The following is a 17,738-nucleotide window of genomic DNA, read 5'->3' as shown; positions in this document are numbered from 1 at the left end:
TTTTTTATAAAAAAATAAATTAAATTTTTATAATTTATTTACTTTATCATGAAATAAAATATAAAAATACTAATTTTTGTGTTTTTTTTTAGTCTTATTATTCTCGATTTTGTCTTATCAAGTTTTATAACCAAATGCAGCCTTTTAGTCTTCTCCCTTTGTTGGGCTTAATTACATAAGAGTAAAGATAAAACTGATATTGATTTCCTGACAAAAAAAAAAAAACTGATTAATTTTAAATCAAGATTATCCTTTTAGTTTAAGCATATGACTAAATAGAAGAATATAATGAGCTTCAAAATTATTAAATTTATGCTGTATGATCTAAAATAAATAAACAATATATGTGATAAAATTAAAAATTAACGTTAAAAAACGTGATAGTTTATACCATTTTTTTTTAAGAGTTGATATATCATTAATATGCTTATCAATTCACCATATATATATATCACCATCAATGAAAATTGCACAAACTTTCAGAGATTATATTTTTCACTATAATTATAAAGTTAAATAATACATAGAAAGTGAGAGATCACAGCCTCCTAGCTCTAAATTTTGCACTTCTAGTATTAACCAATGAAACGAACAACAATATAATATGAATTAATTAAATAAAAAATAATGAAATATATATATCTTTGACCAACAATATAATAATCTCTGCTACTCCTGCTGCCAGAAGTATTATTGTTCCAAAGCAATCTACAGATATAGTCCCCACTTCCACATATTATATACCTGCTGTAACAAAATGAAGAGCATATCAGTGTCATGCATAAAAGAAATGACATCAGAGAGCATAAACAAATATCTGTAATAATCACTTTTCACTTAACATTAGTGTGTTTAAGGTGAGCTAACATAGCAAACAAGTAAAAAATAATCATTTTTTTCAGAAGAAAAAAAGAAGAGAAAAGATTTTACAGTTAAAATTGGTATTACATATGAAGTATAAATAAACAGGGTTAATAGTTAAATTAATTAATTCATGTTTAATTGGATATGCTAAATATCATGTATGATTTAAATTAATATATTATGTCATTAATTGTTGACAAAAACTATTAATTAAGTGATTGAAGGATGAAAATAATTAATTTATAATCTTTGAATAATTTATTTAATTTATAAAATCTTTTAAAAAAAATTAAAGAACGAACTATTTTTTAAGAATTAATTTGATTATTAATCTAAAATATATATAATAAAAATGAAAATCATGGATTTAAAATAGTATATTAAATAAAAAAAATCAAAATTTAATAATATTAAAAATAAAATTTTAATTTTAATATACTGCTAATATATACAAAATAATTTTATATATATATTTAATTATATAATATTATGTTAAAAAATTATTTTTATATTAACAATATAATATAAATGATTATTGAAAAACAAATGTGTAAAATATATTTTATAATAATAACATATTAAAATTAAATTTTTAAAACTAAATGTGTGTCTACACCATTTATACAAAAATAAAAAAATAAAATAAAATAAAAGAGCATAACATTATATATTAAGAAATTACACTGTTATTGCACGGTAGACCTGTTTTGGGAATCAGTTTCGTCCGTTTGGATTCTTAGTCATACGAGGGTTATAGCCCATGTCTCCAATTCCCACTTTATCGTTGTTGTTGTCGTTCTTCTTCTTCTCAGGCTTCGGTTGCTGCGGTTTTTTTGGGTCTTCCAAGTTCATATACTTGGAAATATGCTGAGGTTTGGTGATGAGATCAGCCATGGAGATTAATTGATATTAATCAATACAATAATAAATGCAACCAATATACACTAATGTGATAAATGAAAATGTTCAATTTGAAATACAAAATTCTTGTTTTGTGTGATCTTGATCAAACTCCACATAATGGCTATATATAGTAATAGAGAGGGGGTTAGGGTTTTTTTTTTTTTTTTGCATGCATGAATGACGTGCCATAGTAATCAAAGGTAAATTAGGTCTCAAATGCGTATACGCGTCTCATCATGTAAATATCCTATGAATTTTAATTTAGCTTGTAAAATATATATATTTAATTTAACATTATTAATTATAATTATTTTATTAGCTATATACAACGAAATTGTTGGTAAAATTAAGAAGAAATATAGAGCAACAAGAAACGAAGGAAACTGTCATGTAAAAGATGCATGAAAGACGATTACATAATATATATACAGAATATAATCCACAAAGCTTGCATTGGTAGATTTTTCATTTTTGTAGAATATACATGAAAATCTTTCATAGACTTTGAATATTAATGATTCTTTTGTGAGGTTTATGTTTTTGCCTTAGTTAATTAATTTAATTCACAATAGCTTGGACTCGGTTTCTTTTTGGTCCAATCAAATTAAAGTAAAGTAATTAATCCGGTATTTAGACGAGAAGAGCATTACTATGCGGTCTTGCATTAATTGAAAATATATGAATAATTTAAACATATATTAATAATAAATTATTAAGAGGTTTAAACAGTATATGTATATTATGAATTATTTTTCTTTAAATTTTAACCTTTTGCTATATCTAATATATAGTTTTAAACTCTAATAATACTGAATACTCTCTAATAGAGAGGGAGGGGCAATAAAAAACCATGTATGTGATTAGAGCACTATTTTTCATTTTCTGAAAAGAAATATGAAAATTAATAAGCAAAATATAAAATTTGCTGAACAAAGATCTCTTAGAAATTGTTTTATATGAACGCTTTAAGAAGTGAAATACATAAAATGAAGTCAAATCCTATTTTTCATTTCAGATAAGGCAAGAGAAAACAATAGAAAAAAAATTTGTTTATTCAAGTTGCGTAAAATAATACAATATATAAAAGGATATTTATAGGTGGTAAGGGAATCGAAATATATAATAAAGATATTATTAATGTTGTAAGTGTGGGGAGTGTTAAAGTTAATCCTACATCAAAGAAAGCAAGGAAGAGTGAGAAGTTTATAAGATAAGAGACAAGATTTTGAGTTGGATGTGGTGTCTTCTTATTTTATGTTCTCTCACTTGATTCCTCCCCATCTTGATGGTCGAGAGCTCTCCACGGTTGGTCCAACAGACGTAATATGTTAAATATTTTTAATTAAATTTAATTAATTTTAATATATTCTAACATCAGATAACAAATATTTAAATACAAATTTTATATGTAAATTAAAAATTAATCATCAACTTAATTATTATATCTTAATATATATTTACATATTTTAATTAAATAATTAGCTAGCTAACAAAACAATAAACTTGTTATAATAAAATAACCAAACTTGTTTATAATATATAGTACATACTATAAAAAAAAATTATATCCCAAATATATATACACAGTGATTGATAAGTGATTATTTTTTCTCACATAGTATAATTGTGTTTTAAATTGTTTTGTGAAACAATTGAGTCCATAGAGAGATAAACTGAGTAATTTTCATAATAATTTCAGTGTCATTTGAGCGAAAGATGAAGCTAAAGGCATATACCTTAGCTTGTATATTTGAACTTAATGGGGCAAGATTTTTATGAAAACGTGTATTCTGAGTATGAATTATTCAAAGATGGATATAATATATATTTTATTTCGTTCCTATCCTTCGCTAATTAATTAAGAGGACCCAGGTCGATTAAATTGGCTCTGTATTTTACAGTTCCATATATAATAAAATGAATTTTTTTTTTTTTGCAGATTTCCGTTTGCTTACATGTGGAAGGTTCCTTTGTTTTTTCACGGTGTACACAAAAGAAAAAAAAAATAGTTATTTCCCTTCCCTTGCCTCCTCCAGTTTAGACGACTAATAGCAACAATTGAAAGACATCACAATTTATAATACTGAAGATTAAATTAATTACATTATATTAAATGTATTTTATATTATCTTCTTTATTTAAAGCAAAATTGTTTATGTTTTCACTTTATCGCTCGTCTTAATTATTAATTAGATAAAAAAGCAACTAATTTGCAATTAAAGAAAAATTTAAGTCAACTATATCGTAAAAAAACTTATATATATTATGAAAATTTAAGCACAACACATATAAGAATGATAAAATATCAAAATAAAACACACATTAAAATTTGACAGTGATAAATTAAATATGCTTGGACAACAATTTACTCACAGACACTCAAAAAAAAATTTTAATTACTCCATTTATTTCTATAATTTTTTTAAATTTATAATTAAGTTTTTATATTTTTTTAATTGAATTCTTGCATTATTTTTAATTTTGTATTAGGTCTTTTTTATATTAAAAATATAATATTAAAATTAATAGAATATTTTTTCAAAAAATATATAATCAAAGATCTAATTATGTTCTTAATTCTAGATACCTTTAAGTTTTTTAATTAACATCAACTAATTTTAATTTTTTTATTTATTTTATATTAAACCTTAATTAGACTATAAATTATAATTTCTAAACTCTAAATTCTTCTTAAAATACACATTTTTAGAATTAAAAAAATTGACTAATGTTAACTAACTAAAAATTAATTTCTAATACTTTTTGACATAAAAAAAGAGAAAAAAGAAAAACATTTTTTTTCAATTAGTCATAACATTTAAGCTATATTTGTTTCTAAGCATAGGATGCTAAAACATAAAAATAAAAATATAAAATTATATTTGATAGATGAGACAAACAGAAACATACCTAAAAATATAGAATTAATGTATTTTATGTTTTTACTAATAAGAATGATACAAACACTAATAAAAGATATAACTTATTTTTTATATTTTTTCTTTCATTATTTTTATTATCTTTTTATAATTATAATTTTTATCATTATATTTTTTTTCTAAATATTTTAGATAGAAAAATAAATTAGATTTTTAAAATTTATTTTTTTATATTTAATTTATTATCAAATAAAATATAAAAATAAATAATTTTGCCTTTATTCTTTATATCACATCCTCAAAATATTATCTTTTGTTATGAGAATCAACAGTGTCTTATGGAACTATTATGCACGCTAGACTGCTAGAGTCCCTTGGGATGCTTAGTCATACGAATATTATAGCCCATGTCTTCAGTTTTCACAGCCTCACTCTTCTTAATTTTTTTGTCGTGAGGCTTCAGCTGCTGCGATTGTTTTGGTTCTGCAAAGTTCATTCCCTTGGAGATATTCTTAGGTTTGCTGAGATCATCCATGCAGATCGATATATGAATCAATGCAATCGATCAATAATATTGTGAATTTGTGATTGTGATCAATGAAAATGTTCAATTTGAAATACAATATTCTTGTTTTGGTGTGCTCTTCAAACTCAACAAAATGACTATATATAGAGAGCGGCTAGGGTTTTATGCATGAGTGACGTGGCATATAGCAGCAATTAAGGTAACTGTTCCTGTCTAGTAATATGAACCGAGGTATAACTCCTTCTAGTGTCGAGATATAACTCCTTCCTCCGTGTGTATGAAATTTTTTGTCCTAAGGGCACGAGCTATCCTAAGGACACGAGCTATACTTCGGTTGTCAAAGAACACCGGAGGAGGTTGGGACCTGCAAAGAGACTCCAACGCTCAAGTTAGTAAAAGTATAAGATGAATATCAAATGACTCAGAATGAATAGTATTCTGTACCTAAAATTGGAGGTGGACGTATTTATAGAATTATTGTGGTACGATTCTTCTGATATTGTGGAGCTGTTACTTAGTGGGATAATTATGTGATAACTGCTCTAGTGAGTTTGTTTAGAGAGATTTGCGGAGAGATTTCTGTGCCATCTGGGTTGGCACGTAGTTATTTGATTGTATAGAATAAGTTCGTTAGGAGAGCAAAACACGTACTCTCCACATACTCTGCATGTGTGTATTTAGTTTTAACCAAATTAATTCCGATTTATAGTTTTAATTTTACCTAAGCCAAATTATAACCAACGAATGGATCAGTAACCTAGGCCTCCAAAACAACAAATCGGATATTTCAATCATCACTCTTATTAGTCAAAATTAAATGATGAGTGCGAATTAACAGCGCAACTCTCCTTTGGCAAAATGTGCTTTAATTTGTGTGTAACCTAACTTGCCAAAGGAGACAAGCACAATAACTGGTTTGGTCCCTACTAATTAAGTATTTATTCTGTAGCTCAACAGTACTATTAGAAATATAATGATTTATGTATTTTTTATTAATTTAAAATTTTAAATAAAATAAATTTATTATATGATATAACATCAAAATTTTTATAATTTAAAAATTTAGAATTTATTTTTGTGTATAAATACATGTATAATTTAATTTATTTTTAATATATATTTATATTTTAATGTATATTTTATACTTATAACTGATTTTAGTGTACACGTAGTATAACTAAACACAAAGACGTGCCCGATCTTACAAATTGGGTCTTGTACATTTTCGCTTGTCACCTTATGCGATATGAGTAAACAACAACATTCATAATTTTGAGAAGAGGAAGTATATGGAGCCAATGGAATGTATAGAGATTTAAGAAGTATTAGAGATATAATCATTAATGTTATCTTTTTCTATCAGTTGAAATTTTTAGGATGAATAGTATCATGACATGATATAAGAGTTCTAAATATGAAAGGTCAAGAGTTCGATCCTTCGTTTAGGGTTTAAAAAAAGATACGGTTTAATTGATGAGTCTTAATAAGCATACATCATCTAATTAATCAGGAATCACAAAATCTAATCTAGTGATAATAATAATATAATATAGATTTATAGTGTCATTTTATGCAATATTTCTGTTTATTTTTGGTTGGTTACCAAACATTTTGGCTCTACTAATTACCAATCATTGCATTGTTTTGAAACTACTACACAAAAGTCAAAACCCTTCCCTTCAAAAGGTTATGTCTTTTAATTTGCACCACTTCATATTCAAAAACCTCCCTATAAATATAATTAATAATTCTCCATAACCATTTCAAGAACTAGAAAGATGGCAAAAAAAGAAACCGACAAAATTTCTTCATTACCCGAAGAGCTTCTTCTCAACATTGTTTCCTCGCTTCCTTTCAAAGAAGCAGCGAAAACATGTATCCTCTCCAAGAAGTGGTTGAAGATGTGGCAATCTACCAACACAGTGAACAACAACCAACTCGAATGCAACAACGTTGAAGTACCGCAAAGGAAGGCTTTCAAGAACTTCATCAAGATCTGGATCACATTGCACAAAAACCACCATCTCCACGACAAATTCACCCTCAGGGTTTCCCCTCCTTCGAACTGCTGTGACATCGTTGGAGCCTACGTCGATTTTGCCGTAGAGGACGGCGTGAAAGATTTGGAACTCGATTTCGCCGAAGCGCAGTGGGAGGACGAACATCCTGAAGAGAATATCCACGATGCCTCGGTTGAATTTCCGAGACACCTTTACGAGAACAAGAAACTGCACCAGAAGCTCGAGAGTTTGAAACTGCACTCGTGCAGTTTCGAAACAAAAAATTTCGCCAAGTTTGTGGCACTGAAAGATGTGACTCTTGCTTGGATTCCGTTGAAATTGGAATCGATTAGGACGCTGTTATCGACGTGCGAGTGGATGGAGAGTTTGAGCCTGAAGAACTGTTGGGATATTGAATCGTTTGATGTAAAGAAATTGAAACTGAAGAAGTTGGTGATTGATAGGTGCATAATTGGAACCGATTATATTGGTTTTGAGGCGCCAAATTTGAAGGTTTTCAAGTACTGTGGTACAGTGCCGCCGGTGTCTGAAGTAAAGGTGGAAGCTGGTACCATAGAGGAGGCAGATCTTGATTTAAGCCCCATGGATGAGTTCTTTGAATGTGGCAACGAACTTCAGAATTTTCTTCAAGATTTCTTTGCGGTCAATGTTCTTACAGTTTGCAGCGTGATTCTTCAGGTACTTCGTATATGTCTGTTATTGCAACGGTTTCTTTGGTAACTAAAACGTTTTTTGTAATTTTATTAATTTGTTAATGAATGAAAGGTGATTCCTTCGGGAGATGAACCGGTGAGGCTACCAGGGGGTTTAAGGGTGAGACACTTGAAGATGAAAATCCAAATGCATCCTCAAGAATTTTGCGGATTCCTTTGGTTTCTCAACAGTTGTCGTAGGTTGACCAAAGTTACCATAGACCTTCACCACTGCAATATCCTCTCCGTGAGTCTATTCAATTCAAATGCTTTTCATTTTAATTAGAGCAATGCTAGGCCAGTAATTTTTGTAATTGTTAGTCATCAACTAGTCATCAATGATGATATGATGGTGTGAGATTTCATCCAATAGTTTATCTTTCTCTGCTGGTTACATGCTAGCCAAAATTCAATAAAACTGCTAGCCCCTAAACTTTTCCTTTTAATTATAGGATTTAGCTATTTTGAAAAGCACGTTTTATGAAATATAATAATAACATGTTTTTAATTTCTGATATTTTTAAAATATGTTGTACATATTAACAAGATTCTTAATTATAAGCATATTATTAAAACTTGAATATAATAATAATAATATTTTTTTGTGTTAGCAGGAATATGAAGCTCCTTATGATGTGGATCTTAAGAATTTCTGGAAGAGGTTGCCAGTGCCAACTTGCTTCAGAAGAAGTCTCAGGGAAGTAGAAATGAATGGGTTTATAGCAACAAGCGACCAACTCTATGCATGCTCCTATTTCATCAGTGCGGCTTCAATTTTGAGGAAGCTCAGCATCAATGTTTTGAATAACAAGAATGATGACCCTCACACGGTGGAGATGCGTCGTATTTTAGCATCGCAATTGCTCCATATTCCAAAGGCTTCAAGAAATTTGGCCATAATAATTCGTTGACTGCTATTATGGTTGGGAGAAAACACTTTGTTAATAATATATGGTTAAGGAGTGCACTGATAAATATGTCTGTACAGTAATTTTTTTCCCCTAATAACTACCGATGAACTTTAGATGTATCCTATGAAATTTTAATATAATATTTGGTGGTTTGTACATGAATCGATGTCTATTTAATATATTGTGGCTTTTTTTTATAATGTTGGGCAGCTAACATTTTCAATAAAAAAATTTAGTTTCTCGAAAAAGACTAAATTTTATAAAGTTTGAAAAATGAATATTTTAAAATGTATATAAATAGTAGTAAAAACATATGATATACAATAATAATATAACACTCTTCTCTTTTTTTATACTCTTCTGTCTTTTATAAATACATATTAGTAATATATATATGAATTATTTCTATTATATTGAGATATTAATAAATTTATTTATTTACATCTCTTCATTTTATATTAATTTTCTTTTTTTATTATTTATTATCAGCACGAGATTCTGTTCCAAATTTAAGAAAATTCAGGTAATAAATTTTTATTATGTCAAATCTTTCTCATCTTGAATTTAATACTTTTGATATATTTGGAAACAACTACTTATCATAGAGACTAGATGCCGAAATCCATCTTGATTCAATTGATCTTTAGAAATACTATTAAGGTTGAAAATAATGCATTCCAGAAGGATAAAGTTAAAGTCATGATCTTCCTTTGTCGTCACCTTGTCGAAGGATTGAAAAATGAATATCTCCTACTAAAACATTCTGCAGATCTGTAGAAAAACTTTGAAAAAATGTATAATCTAATAATCATAAAAAAATAGTGATACTTTCTCAAACCCGATATGAGTGGACACACTTATGTCTAAAGATTTTAAATTCATAAATGAATACAATTCAATAATGTTATGAATTACCTCATGAATAAAATTATGTGAGAAAAAGATAACTGATAATGACATGTTAGAAAAACTTTTTCGACCTTCTATGACTCAAATATGTTCCTGCAACAACAGTATTGAGAAAAAGAATTTAAAAATATTCTGAGCTAATTTCTTATCTTCTTGTTGCTAAACGCAACAATGAAGAATATATATATTTTACACATCTTTTACCAAAAGAAGAATATGTTAATATTATTATTGGCTCAGATAATGTGAAAAAAGGTTTCGAAGAGCTATAATTTTGTTTCTCAAAGGAACAAAATTTATAATAAATAATGCACTATTATCTGTCAAGTCTCTAAAGAACTTGTTGAATTTTAAAGATATTCACCGAAATAGATATCATATTGAAACAATGAATGAGAAAAATCATGAGTATTTATATACCACAACTCATGATTTAAATAAAAAGGTTATATTAGAAAAGTTACTCTCACTTTCATCTGGGTTATATTATACTAAAATTAGTGTAATTGAATTACATGCCATTGTAAACCTACAGAAATTTACTAGCCCAAATGAACTTATAATTTGGCATGATCGATTGGGTCATCCGGGAACAACCATAATGCGGAGATTTATTAAAAATTTTCATGAACATTCACTAAAGAAGCGGAATATTCTTAAATTTAGTGAATTTTGTTATGCTGCATGTTCTAAAAAAAAGTTAATTTTAAAGCCATCACCAGTAAAATTTAGATTTGAGTCTCCTGAATTCCTAGAAATGATTCAAGGTGATAGATGTGGACCTATTCATCCACCATATGGATCTTTTAGATATTTTATGGTCCTAATAGACGCATATTCGAGATGGTCACATGTATGCTTATTGTTTTCTTGCAACCTGGCGTTTGCGAGATTACTTGTTCAAATTATTCGATTAAAAGCACATTTTCTAGAAACTCCAATCAAAACAATTCTTTTTCACTCTCATGATCTTCAAAATCAAGGATCAATTTAGTCCAACAGATCCGCCCAAGCAATAATATGACAGATTTATTTATAAAGTCACTTCCAAAATATTCCTTTAAAAGATTGGTACATCAGATTGGGATGCGCCGATTTCAAGATATAAAATAATGTTTGGTAAAAGGGGAGACTATACTCTTTTTTCTTTGGTCAGGTTTTTCTTCTTATTAAATTTTTTTTGACAATATTTTTAATGAGACAATCCCTATTACAAATGATATTGTACTATTTTTTTTTTACTATTTTTTTTATTGAAGTTTTATTAGTACGATTTTAACGAGACATCATCTTAAATGGACATCTAACGAGGAGTGTTGTAATAAATATAAATAAATGCTCATTTAATACATTGTGACTTTCTTCACAATGTTGAGCAGCTAACTTTTTTAATAGAAAAATTTAATTTCTCAACAAAGACTAAACTTTATGAATTTTGAAAATTGAATATTTTGTATGTGCATAAATAATAGTAAAGTCTGAAGCATATCATACAATAATAACAAAGCACTTTTTCTTTTTTTACATACTACCATAATATATAAACACTCTTATCTCTTTTATATATACTTACTACATATATTATAGTAATATATATATATATATATATATATATATATATATATATAAAAATTATTTTATTATATTAAAATATTAATTATGAACATTAATATTAGATTTATTTATTTACATCTTTATATTTATATTTTTTTATTTATTTATTTTACAACAGTTTGATTAGTAATGCAACATTGTTATTGAATAGTTAGTTTTACAAAATTACTTGATCTTAATGTTTTTTTAAATATGCAGATACTACTGTTTGAGAGAGAAAGTATTTGAGGATGCAACTTAATTATATCTGGTATATATTAAACAAAATTTAATTTTAATCTACTATTAATATAAAATAATTTTATCCATACATTCAATTAATAATATTTATCTTTAAAAAATTACTATTTTTATTGAATGTATAAATAATCATCCAAAAATATAAATATAAGTATATAATTGTCTAAAATATTTTATACTAATAATATATTAAACTCAAAAACTCATCATTGAGCATGTATTTTAATAAGATGGAGCGAAAACATATTTATTTGATAATAAATTAATAACTATTGTCTAATTATACTTTCTCTTAAATAAAATAATATGCCTAGAAATAAAATTATTCTCTGATACAGTTTTATTGTTTAGTCAAATTTATGTGGTTTAATCTTTTTAATTTTGTTAATATATAAAATTATTCATGTGTTTTATTTTATTAGTTTAATTTTTAATTTATTTTATGATATATTATTAGATTTTTATGATAAAAAAATTTATAATTTAATCTTTGTTAAATTATAAAATAATTATTAGTAGACATAATCAAGGTGCACATACAAATAAAACTTTATTGAGGTTGAATAAAACTTGGCCAAGTAATAGAAATAATTTTCCTTAAATGGTTGATAAGAGTGATAAACTGATAATATAGAGTTGCAGCATGTGGGAAATTAGATAAAATGGGTGGGGTGATATGATATAAGGAGTAATTGGGAGGCTTATCCAAAGAAAATGAGTTAGTGATGGCCGCTTAATTAAATCTTCAAAATCTCCCTATAAATATAACGGTAATGTTAAGAAAATAAAAAAAATTACCCAAAATTTATTTTTATTTAATATTTATTAATTATTATGATAATTAATAAATATTAAATAAGACAAATTATAATTATGTTTTATTAATTTTTTTTTTGTTAACAAATATTTCTGTAAATTGCTTTCTATATAATAATGTTCAAAAGCTACAAATTAAACAGACCAATAAGAACGAAACGAACAATAATAATTAACGAATTACAATTAATTAACCAAATAATGAATAATCTTTGATCAACAATAACAATCTCTGCTGCTGCTGCTGCAAGCTTATTCCCACTTCCACATATGCATGTACGGATGTACCTTCAATAAAAATATTGAAAGGATGAATAATATTTAGTTATCATCTTCTTCACATCATGCTTAATAACGATGAGATAATAATATATATACTTTAAGTACCTGTTTTGTTTCCTAGTGATCATGTGGGTTTTGTGATCATGTTAAGCGTATAGGCCAGGTCTTCACTTTTCGCTGCTCTGCCGCTGTCGCTGTTGCTGTTGCTGTCGCTGCCGCCGCTGTCGCTGCTGCCGCCACTGCGAGACTGCTGGTTGCTGCTGCGGGACTGCCGGGGTGGATCGCGAAGGGATAAGAGCTGGTCCACATTTTGGGGTTTAGTTTGTCGACTCATTGTGAGAGATGTAATGTAATTAGTAAAATGTTGTGATCAATGGACTAATTAACACTGTATTTGTTTTTGTGTATTTGATCTGCCATTTCGTATTTATAGACGTGTTTCATGCATGCTTACATGTATGATATGAGCGTGTCAACATTTGTAAACTTTGCATGAAATTTAACTTGTAAAAACATGATATTTTGATATTGTTGTATTCTTATATTAATTGTATAGTTCAGGTGCGTTGTTGGGAATTTTCCTTTCTTGAGAAAACTAATTAATTAGGGAAACTCATGGTAGCTAAGAGAGGCGTGTACGGTCATTACTTCTATTTTTTTATTTTTTTGTTGAAATAGAGATTAATGTTTCTTCGTGTTGATGGATATTGAATGAGAAATGCTACTGCATTTCGATGGCACTGCAGAGAAATGCATGGAAAACTCTTCTCCATCCTTTTTTATTTTTTATTTTTTTATAAGAAACTCGACGACAACATATAATAACTGTAGAAAGAAACGGCGGTGAGTAATTTGTACAAGAATTTCAGTACCATTTGCAGGAAAGTGGAACTAAGCCATGGCGTGCGCCTGCGTGTTTGAAGTTTGAAGGGCGAATTGTGAAGGTATTTACAGTAACGTGTTTGTAGAATGAGTGGTTGGGTATAAATGAATTAAAAAGGATAGACGGATAGTCAACATTATTTGTTAAAAAATAATACTACGTTTATATCAAAATTAGCTATCAAATTCAGTAATTAGTATAAAATACATGTTAGAATATAAATACACATTGAAAATAAATTAAATATATTTATTTATACACAAATATATTAGTGATTGACTTTAGTGAATGATTTTGATATACAAATAATATTTTTATTTATTTTATTACTATTGTCATATTTTCTTTGATTCTTCTATAATTCTGTTACTTACTTCTAGGGCCCGGCCCAGCCATACTATTTATTGACAGAAAAAAATTGACATATTCACTCCCCTTCACTTCCTGCCTTGGACAGTGGCTGCCAATGCTTGGTTTAATCAAACCAGTGACTTGTATTATGTCTATTAATTCACTATTTTGTTTAAAAATAACAAAATATTATATAAATCTATATATAAACGATATTTTAGAAAAAATGGTACGATCAGGTGATAACTTTAAGAAACACAACCATTTAATTTTTTTTATCATATAAACAATTTATCTTTTTAAACTCGATGAAATCGAGTATATTGTGGACAAAAAATTTGACGATCTCATGTTTAGACTATTAAATAGTTTTAGTATAATAAAATATATTTTTAATTTTTTTAAATAATTATTAAATAATTTTTATTTAATTTTAATTATAAATTAATTTTTTATATATTATTTAATTATAAAATTTATTTTTTATTTTATAAATTATTATTTTATTATTCATTATTTATGTTTATTAACAATTAAAAATAACAATAAAATAAATATTTTATTAATAGTGATCTCTATATGTATTTTGACAATATGAATTAACGAATTTTTTTCTTAATAAAAATTAAAAAAATTATGTTTATTATTAATTCAATCTATTTATTTAACACCAATCAATTGATAAGAAACGAGTGGTGTCAAAAAATTGATTAAAAGTATAACATAGTCAATTGAATTGCACACTAAAATATGAATTTTTTCGTATTCAATCGATTGTAAATACAACTCTCAATTCATTGGAAGTATAACACAATCGATTGAATTTTGTAAGGAAATATAAATTTTTTTTATTCAATTAATTGAAAATGTAACACAATCAATTAAATTGAGTATTGCACTATATATTATGCCTTTAATCTCTGTGTTCAGCCTTCTTTTTTTGAACAGAAGCTCCCAGTTTTACACAATTTCTTTTCTCTCTCTAAAATAAAAAAACTTCTCCCTTCATAATATATGATGGTAATCAGTGGCTAAGAAAAAGGGGATTGAATCTTAGCCCTCTTTTTTTGAATGTTATATTTTGCCTTTTAGAATAGTTCCAGGAGATATTTTTGCTTTTTGTCTCATAACAGGTCAAGAGACATTTTCTTTTTGTCTCGTAACCGGTTAGGAGATATTTTTCAATTTTGTCTCCCACGAACAGAAACAGAAAAAGAGTAGAAGAGAAAGAGAGAATCACACCCAGAAATATCCTGATTCAGTTGCTAAATGCAATGCAGCCAACATCCAGTCTCCATCACAACAGTGACGAAATTTCACTATAATCATCTTGATTACATACACCAATTCTTCCATAGGAACTACCCATTCCTATCCAGGACAAGTCCAGAATCTATCCCCAAAACTGAACTTGACTTGGTCACCTACCAAGCTTTCAACTGCAAAGTGCTAACCCAACTTGCAAGTGAACAAGTTTAGATTTTACCCCAACCTGAACTTGACTAGACCTCAATCTAACTTTCAACCGCAAAGTGCTAACCCAACTTGTAAGGAAATTATCTCAGGATCATAACAACAAACATAAATACATACAATGAATTTCTGAGATAATAATGACTTTTTCTTTAACTCTTTGCCTTTTTTCACTCATTGTCTTTTTCTTACAAAACTTCGCATTTTGTTTTTTACCAATGAAACGCAGACAGACTCACTGAGAAAAAGAAATATTCAATGAAAGCCATGAAGGAGAAGAATAAACAGCCCAAAGAGCTATGGGAACCCAAATGTGTGCTCTCACTCCTTGTCTCAACCCTTGGCCATTCTCCCTTATTACAAAAGGGGAAGCTTCCAAGGTTGAAATGGTTCAACCGAGCCAACTTCTTCTTCTTCAATCCAAAAGACCGATTCGGACAGAGAGAGGAGAGAAGAAAAACTGAAAGCAAATCAACATGCAATTACCTTTCTCTCATCTCTTCTCATCAAGCTTCATCAATCTGAGCCTTCCATCTTTACTTTGTCCCCAAGAAAGAGTTCTGACCCTTAATGAACCATTGATCCTTGACAGCTCCATCTGTTCTATTTTTGCTTCTTCCTTCACATAGGTACAGTAGCTATCTTCTGTTATGGATGAATAAAAGTGGAAACGAGCTTCTTCTTAGAGATCTTCTTCTCTGACCGAATCGGATTGCTTCTACTTTAGGTATGGAGATCTTGAGACTTCTTCACCACTTCTTACCTTTAGTGGAAAAGATCTCAATCACGTCATACCTTGGATCTTCTTTTTTTCAAAGGTCATCAACAACCTAGCTTTTTTCTTCTTCATAATTTCACTGTAATTTCTCTGATAACTTGCTTTTGCTTCTTTTCTAATTGACATGATATGACCAAAAACAAAGAGAGAGGAGAGAGAAGAGAGAGAACGATAAAGCTTTTGGTGAAAACTTTGAAAAAAATTAAACTCAATTTAATTCCTAATTTCAATTACCAAGAGGGATAGAATAACGTATGGAACTTGTGGTTACTTGAAAAATGTGTCACTTTAACTAAGGGAGTAATTAATTGAATTAAATTGATTTTTGGTTACCAAGGCATGTGAGAGAGTGAACATTTTTGTGATCACCATATGAAGCTTTTGGTCACTTGAAGAGATTTCATTGTGATCATTGAAAGGCTTCCTCCAAGGATTTGGGCCACTTGATTCTTTCTTTAGTTTATGATGGGTTTTGATGGATTTGGGCCTCCTTGGATTTCTTTCTTTCTTTAAACAATTAGCCACTAACATTTGAATAAATTATGTCCAAGGCTGAATTTTATTCAATGATCCATTTGGACTTGTGATTTGGGCCAATTTAGTTTTCTTTTATTTCAATGCACACCCACTTATATTAATTTTGTACATGGCTTGATTAATAACAAGTTGGGCTCATATTGCCTTTTTGACTTAATGTGAAATCTGCACACTAACAAACACATTAAACAACCTATTGAAAGCAAATAACAATTTAATAATGTTTAATCATTAAATTAGATATTAGTTTTCCAAACTCAACAATATATATTATTATATTTTTAGAGACATGCGAATTAATATCCTACAAATAAACCAAGTTAAAAAAATGTTTTGTTAGCATTATTAATGTATTAATAACACGTTCACGATAAAAAAATTTTGTCGTCATCAAAATGGATGTTCAAGTGATAGATTATACAATCCTCAACAAAAATTATCATTAGATATTAGTGTTCATCCTCTTAAATGGAACATATATATAAACCATAAAATTATAACATGAATGTTATGTATGTTGTTAAGGAAAAATTATATATATCAAAGAATAGATAAAAAAAAAAACTTACAAATTTTAAATCAGTAGAAAGTTGCATAAGTTTATAAATATAGTATTGCATCTTGTTGTTTAAATCTATCTTGGTGAAGACATTTATCTACAAATACTAAGACTCATATAACTGCTAGATATTAATTTACATCTATTTATTAAAGATAAAATTCTAAAGATAAGATAGATAAATAATAAAATAATAATTTATAAATAGAAAATAAATTTTATAATTAAATAATATATGAAGAATTAATTTATAATTAAAATTAAATAAAATTATTTAATAATTATTAAAAAATTTAAAAAATATATTTTATTGTTAGAACTGTTTAATAATTAATAGTCTAAAGGTTGTTGGATCATCAAATTCCTTGCGCATAAAAACATGTGAAAGCTAAGATAAAATTAAAGAACTTTTGACAAATTCTTATTTAATAATTAATATGTTAAATTGAGAGAAAAAAAAAACCAAAAAATTTTACTCAATGTCAAATAAACTATATCAA

At 27.5% G+C, this 17,738-nt stretch overlaps 1 protein-coding gene across 1 annotated transcript; it reads left to right on the top strand.

Moving 5' to 3' along the window:
- Positions 1 to 6,950: 6,950 nt before the first annotated feature.
- LOC130967273 (putative F-box protein At3g29830) lies at positions 6,951 to 8,796 on the top strand. Its single transcript, XM_057892091.1, has 3 exons — positions 6,951 to 7,871; positions 7,959 to 8,132; positions 8,500 to 8,796. Exons 1-3 carry the CDS (start codon positions 6,951 to 6,953, stop codon positions 8,794 to 8,796), a joined length of 1,392 nt encoding a protein of 463 aa, XP_057748074.1.
- The last annotated feature ends 8,942 nt before the right edge of the window (positions 8,797 to 17,738 follow it).

This window comes from Arachis stenosperma, chromosome 3, assembly GCF_014773155.1.
Source record: "Arachis stenosperma cultivar V10309 chromosome 3, arast.V10309.gnm1.PFL2, whole genome shotgun sequence".
NCBI lineage: Eukaryota > Viridiplantae > Streptophyta > Magnoliopsida > Fabales > Fabaceae > Arachis > Arachis stenosperma.
This window is presented reverse-complemented; position numbering and strand designations above follow the sequence as displayed.